This window comes from Nelumbo lutea, chromosome 3, assembly GCF_056320005.1.
Source record: "Nelumbo lutea isolate HS-2025 chromosome 3, American lotus-T2T, whole genome shotgun sequence".
Lineage (NCBI taxonomy): Eukaryota > Viridiplantae > Streptophyta > Magnoliopsida > Proteales > Nelumbonaceae > Nelumbo > Nelumbo lutea.
This window is the reverse complement of record NC_142686.1, coordinates 96,189,948-96,206,828: the sequence shown is the minus strand read 5'-3', so window position 1 is coordinate 96,206,828 and position 16,881 is coordinate 96,189,948. Positions and strand designations below refer to the sequence as shown.

The following is a 16,881-nucleotide window of genomic DNA, read 5'->3' as shown; positions in this document are numbered from 1 at the left end:
GGATTTGGTGCCCGTAATAGCATGTAAGGATATTTCTAGTACCATTTCTACAGCTTCTGGCTCACTCAAGTGTTCTCCTTCTGCCCCTTCATCTTCCTCTGGTCCAACTATTCACAACAAATTCCGAACCTTGCATTTGTGTGTTGGGACCCATACCTCATCGCAATTATAATAGAGACTCTTGGCTCTTCTTTGCCTGACTTCCGATGGGGCTAGCCTTCTCACCTCTAGAGTTCTAAGTTGTCACCAAATTCAGTCCCAAAGGAGGGGGTATTCTGGGTTTTGGAGTTTCAAACCTAGTACTGGCCCTCCTCCTTGTTGTCAACTCCTCTTCCTCTAAGCTAGTTTCATAGCTCTAGTGAGAGTGACTGGCTCGAATTTTTCAACTCCAGCCCTCAGTTCCGGTTTCAATCCTACCACAAAACATCCCACCAGATGTTCCTCTGGTATCCCTCGGACCAGGTTTCGATTGGATCCGTCCAAATCAAAACCAATTTGAACAGGTTGGATGGTCCAATAGGTCCAAAGTTTTTATTAGATTGAATAGGACCTGGTCCATATGTAATGGACTCATTGGACCAGGTCGGGTTGGACCAATATTTGGTCCATTGACAGGTGACAGACGTATCAATTTAGTTAGATTATATATGTATAGACACAAGCTGATCTTTAGGGGCGATTTCCAATCCTAGATAGAATGAATTGAGAAAAGTATTTTTCTTTAAGCACTTCGTGCTTTACACGCCTTGAATCAAATAATATTGATTTGCCATATGCAAAGTAATATTTATCAAGGAAAACATCCTTTAAAAATCTAAGAGAATTTGTCTCTTATTACAAGTCTACAAATATACAAACCCTATACAGAGCAGAGTTGCACAAGGATCAGCTCACAGAAGGGAAGTGCTATACAACTCGGTTCATTTTTTAGGTCAATAAATCAATCAGTAAGCTCCATTAGGCATATTTTATCAGCAGAGCAAGCATTCAAGGAGCTATATATAGAACAATGAAATTCATATGAATTAGGAGAGTCGGGCACGATATCAACCCATTCCTTCTCCACCTTCTCAACATGTGAATTTTGTTTTGCTATAGTATAGAACTGGAGTTTATCCAATTGTCTTGTAATCTTCTCCAGAAACCTCATGGAGAATATCATGTCGAAATCTTCTCTACCATCTTTGCCGCTGTTGAAGATTCTGATACCTATATCTGCTTTGCAGGAATCAACAAGCCCAAAAAATAAAGGATGACCAAGAACAGATTGCTGAACCAAGCTGCAAACCTGAATAGAAAAAAAATGCACATTTATAGGTTAAAAAAGTTCAAATCACAATTTAAAATCTCAAATAAACGCAAGGCAGTGTTTATATTTGTTAAGTGCACATGCTATGCACGAATGCAAGTGAAAGGGAAAGATATAAGCTGACATTATATAATCAAATTTAACTTTTATGACCTGCACCAAAACCAAGGCAAGTATCCTCATTATAATAGTATAGATATAAGTTTTTGCTTGCTCATTTAGTAGGAAACAATATTTGATTTTCCACTATATCCAGTAATGCATGGACACAAACACCGGAGTCGGAATCCAATTCATCTAATAGTCTGACAAGGAAAGATGAAAAATCATGGACTTTCAGACACATCTATGGGAAAAGTGTGTGTGTGTGTGTGCATCATCATCATCATCCAAGCTTTACCCCAACTATATGGGGTTGGCATTTGTTAACAGGAATTCTGTCTTGCCATTCTTTTCCGTTTAATGCCATATCCATAGTTAAATTATGGGCACTTAAATCATTTCTAACTACTTCTACCCATGTCCTTTTTGGTCGACCCCTAGCCTTCAAGCCCCTTCGACTTGCAACATATCACTCATGAGTGTTGGGTGTGGTGCTGTTGGTGGTTTTTATGCACATGACCAAACCATCTTAGTCTACTCTCTCACTTTATTACTTATTGGAGCTACTCCTAGGTTCTTTCAAATGACTTAATTTATGACCCTATCCTTTCCAGTTTTTCCACTCATCCATCTTAGCATACATTTCTGCCACACTCATTCTGGACATGTTTCTTGACTGCTCAACATTCTACTCCATACAACATAGCTGTCTTTACAACTATTTTATAAAATTTTCCTTTAATCTAAGTGGTCTTCATCTATCACATAAGACTCTGGATGCACTTCTCCATTTCTCCAACTTTTCCGGCAAAACAAGACACTCTTCAAGCTCCCCCTCAAACAAAAGTCTCCTTAATTTTGGACATCAAACCAGCTGCACCCAAGTCTCTCATAGCACTGGCTGAGGGTGATGTCATGTTCAGACAATCTCTACAACCTTGGACATAGATCGTTCAACTTACCAACCCCAGACCAATTATCTTCCCAGAACCTTATCCTAACCCCATCCCTCAATAAGAACCTGGTTAAGTTTTTGAATTCCTGATTAAATCTCATAATTCCTTTCCACACACAAAGCCCATAAGAAGAGCTAGTCTCCCTTGGTTCCGACCCAAACCTCACTACCCCATACTTACCCACCAACACTCTCCTCCAAAGTGAATGTCTTTCCTTCTCCGGCCCAAACCTCCAAAACCACTTCCCAAGTTTAGAACCATTAGTAACAAGCCTCCAAGAGTGAAATGCCAGGAACTGTTATAATGAAGGAGAGCAAATAATTAACCATTAGAGCAGACAATATCTTTTCAATCTGGGCCTTAGACTCTTAATATTATTGAAAATATATTTGATTTTAATCATTTATGTTGAATAAAGAAGTATACTAAAGTAAGTTACCGAAAGAATCTCAAAAGTAGCCAAAATCATGCAATGGCTAAATTTATCCATTACCATGAGATTTTCAATAATGGAAATTATGATCAGAATGCCAAAGCTCTGTTGGGTGATTTCAAAGTGATTTCTGATGTTGATTAGAGGTCACAAGGTGATTCAAAGTGTATTGCAAATCTCCAGCGGCATCAAACGAAATCCTAGGTTCGGGGTGTACTCCTAGGCTTGGGGTGAAGATGTTTCGAGGTAGATCTCTTCGGAAAGATCAGGGAGGTGGAAGGAGATGGGAAGCTAAGAATTGGTACAGGGGTGTAGAGAAGGGGGCAAGGAGACCAAACTTCTACAGTAAGGCGGTTATGGCTGGAGTTTGGCTGGATTTTGGGCAATCTGAAATCAAGAAGGTGGAGGACAGACTGATGATATTTACAGTGTCCCAAGGCGTAGAGGCCAGAAGGAGATTCCTGAGAGATTGCTTGGTGGGAAGATTTCAGTGGAGGGCAGGTTTTCAATAAGTGGAAAAATGGGTAAGTAGATTTTGGGAGGAGGTGGGAGGAGTGAAAGTAAAGAAATTAGCCGATGACCTCTCCCTATTCATATTCTCGTCGAGATCAACGGCGGCTTGGATCATTAAGCAGGGTCCATGGAAAATGGGGAGAAATCACCTCTTTTTGGACTGGTGGGGGGCAAGCACTGGCTGCTTCTATCCGGAATCAAGCGAAGATTCAGACCGTTCAAAAACCATCTGGGTGAGGGTGTATGGTCTCCCTTTGGTACTGTGGTGCCCGAGTGTGATCAAGAACATAGGGAATGCTTGCGGTGGTTTTGTGGGAACCGATGACTCCCTTGAGAAGCTTTCAACCTATGAATGGGTTCGAATGAAGGTGATAAGGTTCGGGAAGATTCCTGAAAAAGTGGAGGTTGTTGTGGGGGAGTCAGTATTTGAAATCCACATTTGGCCTGAACCGCTGCCGACGGTCCGAAGTTGGATGTAGGAGATTCATGAGAACAGTCAGTTCCGATTGCAGGGAAGGAGCTCGGACATCTCTAACACGACGGTCTTAGAAGACGAGGGAGAAAGCTCACTACCGCAAGAGTTTCATAAAAGTTCGTTGAGTTTCAAACCGCCACTGAGTAGCTTGCCAGAGGTCGACGGAGGGGAAGAAGATGGCCGTGGGATCAATCTGATCCGTCCACAAGCAGTTCTTCTGGACAGCCAGGATCGTCCTCAGTTTGAGTGCTTTGAATCTTGCACGCCAGAGTTAATGAAGGGAAGAAGTGGGGGCTTTCCAAGGGTGGAGGATTTAAAAATTCTTATAAATCAGTGCATACTTTTTAGGCTTGCTAGTTTTCTTCTGAAGTTTCTTCTTTGCTTTCCTCTTCTTCTGAGGTTTCTTTTTTGCTTTCCTCATTCCAAAAATTGAAGGGGCTGTCAATATAAAGGACTTCAGGCCCATTAGTCTCTTGCACAGTTTCTACAAAATCTCGGCTAAGGTTTTGGCTGAAAGAATGAAGTGTGTGTTAGGGGACCCCAGGTGTTTTGTGCAAACTGGATATTGAAAAAGCTTATGATCATGTTAACTGGCACTGCTTGGATCTGATTTTGGAGAAAATGAATTTTGGGCAGCTTTGGAGAAACTGGATCAGAGTTTGTGTTAAGACTCCTAAGTTCTCCATCTTAGTTAACGGGCAATCAACAGGGTTTTTTGGAAGTTCAAGAGGTTTGAGGCAAGGTGACCCTCTCTCTCCCCTACTCTTCATTTGCGTCATAGAAATATTCTCTCTCTTTAGCAAGAAGGCTGCTGAGAATGGGCTTTGGGAGGGCTTTGCAATTGCTCCGGGAAAAGAAAAAGTTAATGTTCTTCAATTTGCTGATGACACCTTATGCTTTGTTGATGCTTCTCCAAATCAACTGGAGGTGGTGCTTGGAATCTTGAGTTGGTTTGAGGTGGTGTCTAGCCTCAAGGTAAATTTGAGTAAATCTCAAATTATCCCTGTAGGTCTTGTTACAAATCTAGAAGTTTGTGCAGAAGTTATGGCTTGTCAGACTACCCATCTTCCGGTTCAAGTACTTGGGGCTCCCTCTTGGAGCTAAATATACTTCCTCTCAGATTTGGAATCCAGTGGATTAAAGAATGAAGAAGAAATTGGCTTCCTGGAAAGCTAAATACCTTTCTTTCGGGGGGAGAGTGATTTTGATTAAGAGTACTCTTTCTAATCTACCTACTTACTTCCTCTCCCTCTTTCCTATTTCTTCCAAAGTGGCTAACAGATTGGAGCAACTACAGAAAAATTTTCTCTGGAGAGGTTGGGAGGAGGAGAAGAAGGTTTATGTTGTAAACTAGGATCAATTGTGTCTTCCTAAGGGAAATTGGAGGGTTGGGAATAAGAAAATTGAAGAAATTCAATTCTGCCCTCCTGTGTAAATGGCTTTGGAGATTTGGAGATGAAAGAAATGCTTGGTGGAGAAAGCTGATTGTGGACAAATATGGAGTGGCTTGGGGTGATTGGAGATCCAATTCTTCTATTTCAAGAGGGATAAGCTCCATTTGGACAGGTATAATGAAGAACTCTAATTTATTTGAGGAAGGAATCGGTTACAACTTGGGAAATGGGGAAAGAATTAAATTTTGGAAAGACTCTTGGTGTTCTGAAGTGTGTCTGAAATATGCCTTTCCTCTCTTGTATCAAATTTCTGTAAATCAGGATTCCTCGGTAGCTGAGAATTTCAATGTGGATGGTAACTCATTCAGTTGGAACCTAACTTGTAGGAGGCGTCTCTTGGATTGGGAAATTGAAGAGTATGCAAATCTGTTGGGCCTGCTCCATAACCAGAGGATTGACCCAAACATGGAGGATGCTTGGAGATGGAAAAGGGAAGCTGATGGCAGGTTCTCTGTAAAGTCTATGGTCAGTAAGTTGATAAGTTCAGGTCAGGGAAACTTTCCAGCTAAGCAGATTTGGAACTCAATCAGTCCTTCCAAAGTGAAGTTTTTGCTCTGGACAATGGCTTTAAATAAATGTCTATCCAAAGTTAATCTAGTGAAATGTGGCATACAGATTTCGGACATGTCATGTGGCTTGTGTGGTGGGGCAATAGAAACTACTGAACATCTGGCCTTACATTGCCCAGTCTCGAATTATATTTGGAGGCATTTTCTTCAAGCTTTGGAAATCAGCTGGGTAATGCCAAATTCTGAAGGATCTGCTGTTGTGTTGGCAGATTGAGGGTCTCAGCAAGAAAGGTACCTTGGTTTGGAAGACTATCCCGGCTGCTGTGCTTTGGACTATCTGGATTGAAAGAAATAACAGAATTTTTCAGGGCAAAGCTAAATCTCCAGAGGAAATGGTGCAGAAAGCTGTGGGTAAACTTCTGTCCTGGGTGTCGGCAACAGAGGTGTTTAAAAATCAGAATTTGAGTCTGTTGTTTAGATATCAGAACTGGATGTATCTGTAATTTGTGGTGGCTCTAGGCAACCTCTAATGGCCTAGGCTCCTTTGTACTGGTTTTTCATTTAATAAAATACCTTACCTTTTTCCAAAAAAAATTACCAATAAACCTGAAAATTCATTTACAATTTAAACAGTTCGAATAGGAATTAATGATGTGGTTTAGATTATTTGCCTTCCATACTCAACATACTATAGAAGACAATAGGAGGTTCAACCATGGGATTAATTTAGAAAAAAATACAACCAAATAATTCCTAGAAATTTTCTGGCCGAACATTATACTAGTACAGAGAAAACATGTAAATACAGGATTTACATTAGAGAACTCTGACAGAGTCTGTAGTACCAAATGTATATTCTAGAATTTTAATTAATTTCTATATGCAAAGAACCATGTTCCAAGAAATGCCTAACCTGCACATACTCCACACCCATTTCACAGAAATTCTCTAGAATGTTGTGGGATGAGAGTAAGCTGAAAACTCCACCAGATCCAACTGGTGATTGGAGTATCTCCCATGGTGATTTCAGCAAAATTTTGTGTCTCTTTTTCTCCTCAGATGAACTGCTAAGAATCGGTAACCTCTCTTCTTCTAGAAACCAGACCTATGAAAATATCCAGAGGATGAAGTAATATCAGAACTCAGAATCATACAGAACACACACTATTTTAGAGAAGTAAAATGTCAGGGAGAAGAAATATAAAGTAAAAGGAGGAATATCCGGTCTATATAAAGAAAAAAACACTGCAAGGAATTATATTAAGAATAAAGGTTTACTTTCTTTTATAAACTAAGGTCAAAGCCTTATACATTGATAAGTAGCATTCAAGTACATAATGATGAACCAAGAAGCTTTACAGAAACTGTATGTTTACCAAAAAGTGGATGTTACAAGCGACAAGCCTATATGTTAGACCCCAAAATAGGGATCTGCACAGGAGGATTTAGTCTCTATACATAACCAGCATAGAGCACTTGGTGAAACTATCATCCAAGGCATTATGATCCCTGAAAATCTAGAAACAAGAAATTGTAAGCTTGCTACAGTAATGGACATGATCTTCCTGCTGAGATGAACCAATTCCAGAGCCACTCAACTCCAGTTGCCATCTACTTGCACTGCTCAAATCAACTTCAATTCTCAGGGACAACCACCACCTTTAAGCCCTCGACCTAAGCCCAATCTGATATACACCAGGGTGATGCTTCCTGTCAAGGTTCAAAATTTCAATACGATACATCATATCATATTGGGAGCTCTCTGATACCCCAAATAAGAATTTTTTTTTCAGATTTTGAGCACTTTCAGGAGGTAGGCATGTCTAAAATCAATCCCCCTGAAGCAATTAAAAAAAAAAAAACTAAAAAAAAAGTTATTTATCAAAACACCCAATACGCCTGTTATCAGGTGTGTCAATACTTTGAACCTTGATTCCTGTACTTGTATTCCTCAATTTATATGGTAGTTTATCATGCTATGTTAATTAGAAAGTGTGTACCTATGAATATACTATATTTCCTAAAATATCAATAAATAAATCCAGTGAACTCAGTTTTCACCATTTTTAACAATATTCTAACAGTCCTGAAATCTCCAAGCAGCATTTCCACTGAAAACAAACTTTTTTTACTAGTGATCATATCAAAGAGATTTATTTTATTGAAGAATAAAAGTAAGGTAGAAGAAAAGACCTACAAAAGAGGAAGAACAAGAGACAAGAGCATGCTTACTCTCCCATCCCCTATGCAAGAAATTAATGGCCTAAGCTTCAACAGAAGAACCCTAAAATAGTTCCTAACTTGTTAAATCTTCAGTACATTACATGACTTTCTATTGTATAATTTTATCCAGCATTGTGCAATGGCAACCTAAAATTAAGTAATATGAAGAAAATTGCATCATATACTAACCAGAACAGCTGTACATAATCAAAACAAAGTGAAAACTGTGAAATCTCACCATAGAAAAGGAAAGAAGAATAAGTCATCATGGAAGGAACAACAAACCTAATTTCAAGTTATTGGCTGATTAAATTAGTACTTTAGTAGAAAATAAAGATACTGCATGCAAATTGTTGCAGCAAATAATTTTACTGGTACCATTCAGGAGTTGAAGTGTACAAACCTTTTCACTGTCAAGAGAAAAATAATCATGATCCAGGAAAGGCTTTTTCAATGATTGGATTTCTTGAGATGGAGAAACAATAACTAGAGGTACTGAGGCATGCTCTTCTTTTATCTGCAATTTTACAACATTAGTCTTAGATCACGTTACATAAATGTTGCATATATAATGATCAATATGCAGTTTGACATTATGCACATGTCGGTATGCAAAAGATAGTTATGGCATGAGGTTGACTCCAGTAGTGGTGTAAATAGACAACCATATTCACCGTCATGTATCTGCAGACTATAATTATTTAAATATAAGGGACCACTGCTTCATTTGATGGTAAAATCTCAGGCTGACAAGTTTGAGGAACATGAATTCACGTATGAGAGCAGCCATTTTATGCAAAAAATGCTGAATATTAGGTCTTTATCCAGCCCACTCCTCCCAAGACCTTAGACAGCTGGGATCAACATTGGGTAATGGCCAACTGACTCCAAATAATTTTATGCAACAAAAGACAGAATGAGGTATATTTTCAGATCTTTATCAAGCACCAGATAGTAGCATTTGAAAATGAAAAAGTATGCGACCTTTGCAAATCTTTCATCATCATGAAGTAATTCCTGAAGAAGGGAGGCATTTGATGAATTCTCTTCACTTTCAGAATCAACATTTTTGGGTATGGATCCATCTTCCTGACTGTTACTGCCACTCACTACTACAACAACTGCATGTTTTCCTTCAGACAAGAGACGAACTCCTGTTTGTTGTAACTCATGGTCTCTATCCAGCTTCTCGTTGCTCCCCCTAGGTGTGAGGCATTCCTTTGATATACTGAAAGGCCTTTTCAATTGCTTAGCACTGATGAAGTTCAATAAATCCCATCTGGTGCAAGAAGTCAAACATGAAAACTAAAGACATCAGTCACAATTACTGAAGTACTTCATTACTTTTATTTGATTGAAAAAAAAAATCTAGTTTTAAATAAAAATAACGGCCAATTATGATAAAAATTGAAACTGGAAAATGAGTCAACAAATCATTTTACTTCCAAAAGATACAATTACAAAGAAATCATAAGTTGCTATTAATAATACTAAAATTTATGAAGATATTCAACACAGTGCAATTTAGCATCAAAGTCAAGCCCATCCCATAAAGATTCATTTGATGCAAAATGATATTGCAATGTCTTTGCCTCCCTAAGATGTTCATCACCTCTTCTTTTCATCAAGGACTAAGGCCTAGTAATTAGGCTTTTAGTTAAAGACAAACTTCAGACCACTGTCTGAAATTCCAGCACTAACATACAACAACTGATTCAGCTGATGTCAAAATATTTTCATTACTTTCATCCATTTCATCAGGTAACACCTTGTGCCTCCTCTTAGGGTGCTTCATGTTTGTACTATTTTTATCTCTTTAATAAAATACCATTCATTCATAAAAAAAAAAAGTTTTTTTCAAATTCCACTAACTTCACGATCTACAAAGATAAACCTAAATTGACTTTATAGAATATAGCATTAACAGATTTTTCTGTCTTCAAAGAAGGGAACAGAGAAAAAAACAATTTAGTCAACAAGCTTTCATTACTAGCTACAGATCCTCTGCAATCTCAGTAGCATACTTCATACCCATTAAACCATTAAATAAGATATCCAAAGACCAGCTAAGGTGAAGAGCTCTTTGATTATGGAGGGAAATAACCAAATCCCTTCCCTGGACACTTTCCCAAGTGAATAACAATGTTAGAACCACATTAAAAACCTAAGATATTTGGTAGTTCTTGGCCCGTGGAACTCCAAAAGCCTCATAAATGTTTCAAATTATAATTGACAATATATCATCAGTAAGAAAGCACCACTCCATAATTTCTGTAGATTCCTATCATACTTGAACCCCACATCTCTAAGCATTGATCAAATATAAGATTAGATCATTAGATATACCTGATTATTAGAATAGTTCCTCTCTAGCATTAAAAGACCAAGTTGAAGATTAAACAATGCGCTTGTCCATCCTCAAGTCATTTAGATCATTTTGAATTTGAAAAGTACCTTGCTAAAACTGGCTTGACTAGGAGACAATTTGCCATGAATACCGTATCATTTCATTCCTCTTGTTCCAAATGCACCAAAAGAAATGGCATGTAAGAGCATATTCTAGACAATCCTGCTATGTCTAAGAACCAGGCCCAACCATCATTGAGAGAAGTTAGCAGGCATAAGGTATCTTGAATACCTATTCATGGTCTGCAAGAACTAAAGAGTGGGCTCAAAACTTTTCCCTGATTAAACAAATGAATGAAGACCATGCAAAGGAAATTACTAAATAGCACCTCCCTATGGACAGTGAAAGATAAGATCTGATGAATGATGAAGAAAGAAACTGTCAAATAAATCTAGAAGGCTTCAAATTTTCCAATTCAAGTAATGTAGCAAAATGATCTTTGAGACCAAATATTAAGAATATTTATCTCATCAAGAAGAAAGATATTCATTTAGAAGAAGAGTATGTCCCATTGCATCAACCTTAATAGTATGCTAACAAGAATCTCTAAGAATCTCTAATGAATGGCTGAGTTGGTTCATAATAAAATAGATGGATGACTCATCTATGATTTAGGATTCGAGCAGGAAAGGTTTATCTAATTAACTCGTTTAAATCTCTTCAGATCCTATAACGAGGTATCAACAAACAGTGGACATGGTTAAAAACTTAAAATTTTAAAATAATGTTTTTAAAGCTTCAAAAGAATTTCAAGATGCATGATTTTTTTTCTAGATTTTGAACAAAAAACTTCATCATCATCTCCTCCAAGTTTTAGTTAAATATAATGATCTCCCTCAAAATATGTTATTTGGATTATAAAATGATGGATCCAATTCATATTTCATAAGATTGAATTCTTCACCATAAAATAAATTGCACTTCACCTCTCAGTGTGCATTTGAGTATTCTGCAATGCAAGTTGGAGCAGGCTGGAATTTATAGTCACAATCTGATCCGCTAGCATGCTCCTCTGTTCTTTCTCTCCAAATCCAAACCCTTCAAACACATGTTTCTGTTCCATTTCACAGAGTTTCTTCTTTGCTGCTATGAGGCGTTGTTGGAACTTCTTTCTTTGTTTCCATTCCTGCAATGTTTTGGTAAACCAATTAATAACTAGATTATCAGGAGAGCAACTACAACAGCTATACATCCTAATGTCCTAAGTAGTTTGGCATGAAGCCATGACCCAAAAATCTATGGCATATAGGTACCTGTATAAAGGTACTGTATTGTGTCAGATACTTCAATTTTCAGTGTAACCTCTGTTTCCAATACCGCATCCAGCTGTGTCCTCACCATATCTGGGTAACCTAGCTAAAAAATCCTAAATGGGAGTTGAAAGAGAAAATTTCTGACAATAACATTCATTCTCTTACATAAAATTTGATACAGGTAGTGGTATTGCAGTAAACTACCATCCCATTTTCTTTACCAGTAACTGATAGGCCACCTCCCCTCTAAGAATGACAAGAGATTTTTAGAGTCATCACCTTAACTAAATATCCCACAAAAAGCCTAGAAATACAATATTTTATGCAGTTTTAGATGTGCATATCCTTCCAAATTAAAAAGAACAGCAACTGGAAAGTTATATTTATCAATTGGTAAATTAGTGTCTTAGGGACGTCTGCTTGCGGTTTGTAGTTATATGGTTTCTGTGAGGAGTGGAGGGTGGTTTTATTGAGGGATGTGTGTCTTTAAGTGCCACTGAGAATGTTGTTTTTGTCTAATAAATGTGCGGCGGCCTTTTGGAAGTTATATGGTACTTGTTTCTTTGTTTTCTTTAATAAAATTTTCTACTTTTATTGAAAAATAAAAAGCAATGTCTTAGGCGTACAAGTAACTAATAGTACATGATGAAGGACACCACTTCATTTAAAATTATGTCTAGGGAATATGTCTCCACAAATACAACTAATTCAACTTTAATTTTTTTTTCCACAGCTAACACAGTATTAAAGACAGAAAATCAAATGTCTTTACTGTTAACTCCTGTTATTAATCTTCTTATTTTAAAAAGAGTTTTTCCATTCATCTCATACACAAAAATCCAATGAACAAAAGTAGAATGTCATGAAGTTCTTTTAATATTTGAATATTACTTTATGAAGGTATTTGAAATGGTGCATGTGGTCTTTAAGGAAACTCATTAAGAACATATGCAAGGCAACTCCATACATAGATGCACACAAGAGAGGAAGGCATAGTAGCTGTAACATTGACGTTAAAAACATGATACATATTCAATTTCTAGAATAGGAATTCATGCAAAATATACATTGGAATCTTGTTGTGCTATCTTCCAAATTGATATCGAGGCAGGCATTTTGTTTTTTAGAGAAACCATAATGCAAATAAAAGTAATGCCAAGATGTTGGGAAGAAGATGCTCTTGATGGTAATATGTGATAGGAATGGTCCAGAAAATCACCTAAATAACTCATAAGATATAAAAGCAAATAAAGAAGCAGGCCTAACCAGCTTGCGCCTTTCTTTCTTGGACCTCATATCAGAACGTAAATTCAACTCCAGAAGCCCCTTTGGAGGTGTAATATGCATTTCTCTTCTAGTCATATCAACATCAGGAACAATTGCTTCAACAAATGGGACCCAAACAAGGCGCCCAGAAATACCAGTTTCTGATTTTGATAAACCAGTTCCTACCATTCCTTCAGATGGATTAAGCATTACTTGCAAAAGGTCACCAGCACCGCTATTGAAGACATCAATGACAGTACCAACTGCTTCATTTGTGTCCTATAGTTAATATGCAAAAATTATAATCAGTGCTTATGAAAATAGAAGCTGCAAATATCATTCTTAAGGCTGTGTTTGGTTGCAGTGAAATTTTATTTGCTTTAGTATAGATGCATGGGAGTGCAAATGAAAAGAATGCAAATTCTGGTTTAATTTTGTTTTGGATTTTGCTTTATTTTGCTTGAGGTCTTGTTTTACTTCAATTTGAGACAAAAATAAGGAAAATTTTGAAACAAAAATAAATCAGAATTTGCACCCAAATCATTTGCACTGCAACTAAACACAGCCTAAGAAAAAACCTCAGAGTGATAAGATAGAAAAGGAAACAGAAAGAAGAATGACAGAAAAAAGAGGTGCTCTATAATTTCAAAGAAAAATATGGATTCAAATATGAGAATGTTATATAGACATGCTAAAGACAAATAAATAAAGAAATAAATAAGAAGTAGGATGTGTACAATATCAAACAAAAGGTTCTTTTTAAGATAGACATCCTCCTATAATGGAACTTTGCAACTAACACACCACAACTTCTGACAATGCGGTTGTTTCAGACACTTGTATCATATTTCCTGACATGGATACATACCAATGCTCATCCAAAAAATTCTCAGTTAATCAAATACCTTGTTTTCACCAAGTATTTACATTTTAGTTTGTGTTGCATATCAGCCTTCCATGGTATATTGCTGTCCTGTTTATACTCGTATGAACCCAAATGTTTAAACATTAAAATGTACCCATATGATATGAAATAAACAATGAGAATCATGGTTTGATAGGGCCATTCTTTATGACACTTGTATTGTGTGTAAGACAATTACAGACATCAATGTCCAATTCACATAGTTCTTCTTGAAGCTTTTCAGGATAATGATCACAAGGGGGAAAGCAGTGGCAAAAATCTCCTCCTCAAGAGTAAAGAGAAGGTTTTGTAGATGCCCCCAGCTGAAGAGTTCGTGAAATTAAACTTCGATGAGAGTAGCCAAGGCAATCCAGGCCCCTCAGGTATAGGAGGGGTGTTGAGAAACAAGGAAGGAAACATTATGGCTCTATTCTCCAGTCCTGTGGGATCGGGGGACTCTATGAGGGTGGAACTGCTCGCTATCATGAAAGGGGTACAGATTGCAAATGAACTGGGTGTGACAAATTTGGAGATTGAAGGGGTTCAAAGCAGGTAATTGGTTGGTTGAAAGATCCAGACTTGATAATTTGGTGTTATAGGGGTGAGACAAAGAAATTTGAATGGATAACCAGGAATATGAACATGAGAATAAATTAGATTAGGAGAACAGCTAATGCATAGCAGATGGGTTAGCTAAACAAGGGGTAAACAGAGACAGCTTGTAATTGGCTCAGTTGCAATTGATTTCTGTATTTTCTATCTTTTCTAATGTCTAAGTGAGAGGTAGCATCTCGTGCCTCTACCTGGGATGCTTGTATTGTTTATTTCTTGTGGCTATTATATACAATCTTTTTATTTATCAAAAAGAAAAAAGATAATGATCACAAAGGGTGAAAGACACTCATATTGGAAGAATCTACCCCTTAAAAGACACTCATATTTCACTAATAAAAGTAATCAGAAAGTCATTCACTAAAGTGGATATAAGTATTATGAAGTCCAAACCTTGAGAATAACTCTCATGCCAACAAGATCAGGAGTATAAAACTCGCCTTCATCCAAAGCTGGCCTGTCTTCTTCTCTTACAAGTAAAGTTGACCCAACAAGCTGCCTAGCCTGAAAAGGAACAAGATGAATACAAAAGGAGTCAGACATACTATTGCTATTATACTATATACAACTTACTCATAGTGTAAAAAAGACATGCAAACATTCTTCAACTTTCCATGCATTTGACAACCGCCTAAAGAAAGTAATTTAAAATGAAGAAGAATAAGGAAAAGGGTGAGGAATGAGTAAGCTTCAAATCCCGAGTAAACTTCATTTTTCAGTTGGGAATGCAAAGTTCCAAGTGAAGATTAACCATGAAAATGTTAATTTTGGAGACATGCGTAGCTAAAATACATTGAGACCAGAAACAGTATTAAAGTTGATAAGCCTGAAAAGGTGACTTCTATGGATAATATGTAATTGGAAAAACTGAAATAAAAGAAAAAGGCTATATTAATTTTGTTTTTCAATATAAAAAGTGCTATAGAAACATCTCCCAAGCTGAAAGGGATCAATTATGTTGGCTCAGGAAATTTCAATTTTCTAACAATCAGACCTAACAATCACATAGAAGTTTCAATATCTGCAGCAGGAGAGAATTTATGTCTAGAAAGGAAACGTAAAAATGACTTTAATTTTCACATCCAAATGATAACCCAGTCATGTTAAACTGACCTCTTCCACTGTATCAATTCCGTCAAAACTAACAATCCATCCCTTCTGTCCATGGTGTCCTCTTCCCTCAACCAACTCAACTTCTCGAATTCTCTCTTTTCCAGAAACTCGGTCCCTCAACCATCTCTTTCCCGGCTGAAAACAATAAATTCCTATAAGAATAAACGAAGAATATTAATCCATATCAAACTGCTCAGCACCCTTCTTCTGAATAGCTTTTACCGTTGCAAACCGCAATTCAGGGAAATCAGTGGTGGGGTTTACACGAAGCTCTCCCTGAATCCCATGTACAGTGGATAAATACCCAATTTCAATAAATTTTGATTCGTCACTGCTAGTTTCAACAGCTTCTTCAATTGCTGAAGCATAAATTCATAGAACAGAACAAAACAGCTCATAAGTATTAAGGAAAAAACAGATTAAACAAAATCCATAACAGGAAAAAAACGAAACGGAAAGACCAATAAAAAAAAATCTTTCGAAAGATCAATTTTTAATGGCAGAGAAGTTGAACAAATCTCGGTCAGGATTCATGAAAACGAAAAATAAAGGTGCAAGACAGATAACAAAAATCAAAACCCAGTAAACAACTTGCTAGATAAACGCATAAAAAGCGAAACCATTTCAAATCCAAAGCATTATCAACAATCATATCACTTATGAAAAGAAAATTCAGAGAACCACGTTACCAGTGCTCCGTTGAACAGGAATGGCATTTCGATAAGAAAAGGAACAACTGGATTGTAGCTTCGTCCATGGATACGACTTAGTGGAGCTCCTGCAACGATTTCTGAACAGAACTTCGACGGGTTGCCTACTGGGGAGAGGATAGAACGGAGAGAATGAAGTGGGTGAGGGAGATAGAACAGAAGACCGCTGCATGTTTCAGTCACTACTCACTACTCACTACTCACTGAACGAACGAACTCAGTCTGAGTGATTGAGTGCTGAGCGACTAGAATGGAATCCGCTCAATCGTTCGTCGTTATTTGCTAAAGATGATAAGCGTTTCAAGTTTCAACATCACTCAGAAATAAATAAACGGCCATGATTTGGGTAGCCCCCAATGAATTGCGCCAATCCGGTGGCTGAGGAGCCCCAATCTAACGATTCTGAGATCCGATCCTATGTTAAATACTCACCGTAAGTTTCCTGGAATCCCCCTTGAGATCACGCCACATCGCCTTTATTCGTGGTCGTGGGACAGCCCCTACAAACGTGTCAAATTAGATCTGGATATACTTTGTTTGTACTAACCAACTGATAGATACATTAATAAAACTCCCCAGTACATTACTATTGAAATAATTATGAATAAGGTATAAATATACAAGAAATGAATACTTTAATAG

At 37.3% G+C, this 16,881-nt stretch overlaps 1 protein-coding gene across 2 annotated transcripts; it reads right to left on the bottom strand.

The window, feature by feature from the left end:
- Positions 1–746: 746 nt before the first annotated feature.
- Positions 747–16,538, bottom strand: LOC148867014 (16S rRNA processing protein RimM family). Of its 2 annotated transcripts, XR_016110520.1 has the most exons (11): positions 16,219–16,520; positions 15,752–15,888; positions 15,530–15,664; positions 14,810–14,920; positions 12,901–13,179; positions 11,308–11,507; positions 8,959–9,253; positions 8,378–8,491; positions 7,128–7,461; positions 6,665–6,856; positions 747–1,288 (listed from the first exon to the last, which is right to left on the bottom strand). XR_016110520.1 is itself a non-coding variant. In XM_088980264.1 (10 exons), the coding sequence occupies exons 1-10, from the start codon at positions 16,409–16,411 to the stop codon at positions 941–943; spliced, it is 2,004 nt and encodes a 667-aa protein (XP_088836390.1). In that variant the 5' UTR covers positions 16,412–16,538; the 3' UTR covers positions 747–940. The 2 variants fall into 2 exon arrangements, 1 of the variants encoding a protein (XP_088836390.1); XM_088980264.1 differs by lacking the exon at positions 7,128–7,461 and having other exon boundaries at positions 16,219–16,538.
- Positions 16,539–16,881: the final 343 nt, after the last annotated feature.

Excerpts from the sequence above, each read along its gene's own strand:
- LOC148867014 (XM_088980264.1), bottom strand. The coding sequence starts at position 16,411 with ATGCAGCGGTCTTCTGTTCTATCTCCCTCACCCACTTCATTCTCTCCG. Across the intron at positions 14,921-15,529 it reads GAATTGATACAGTGGAAGAG|GCTAGGCAGCTTGTTGGGTC; the intron begins GTCAGTTTAACA and ends GTTCCTTTTCAG. Across the intron at positions 8,492-8,958 it reads ATGATGAAAGATTTGCAAAG|ATAAAAGAAGAGCATGCCTC; the intron begins GTCGCATACTTT and ends GTAAAATTGCAG.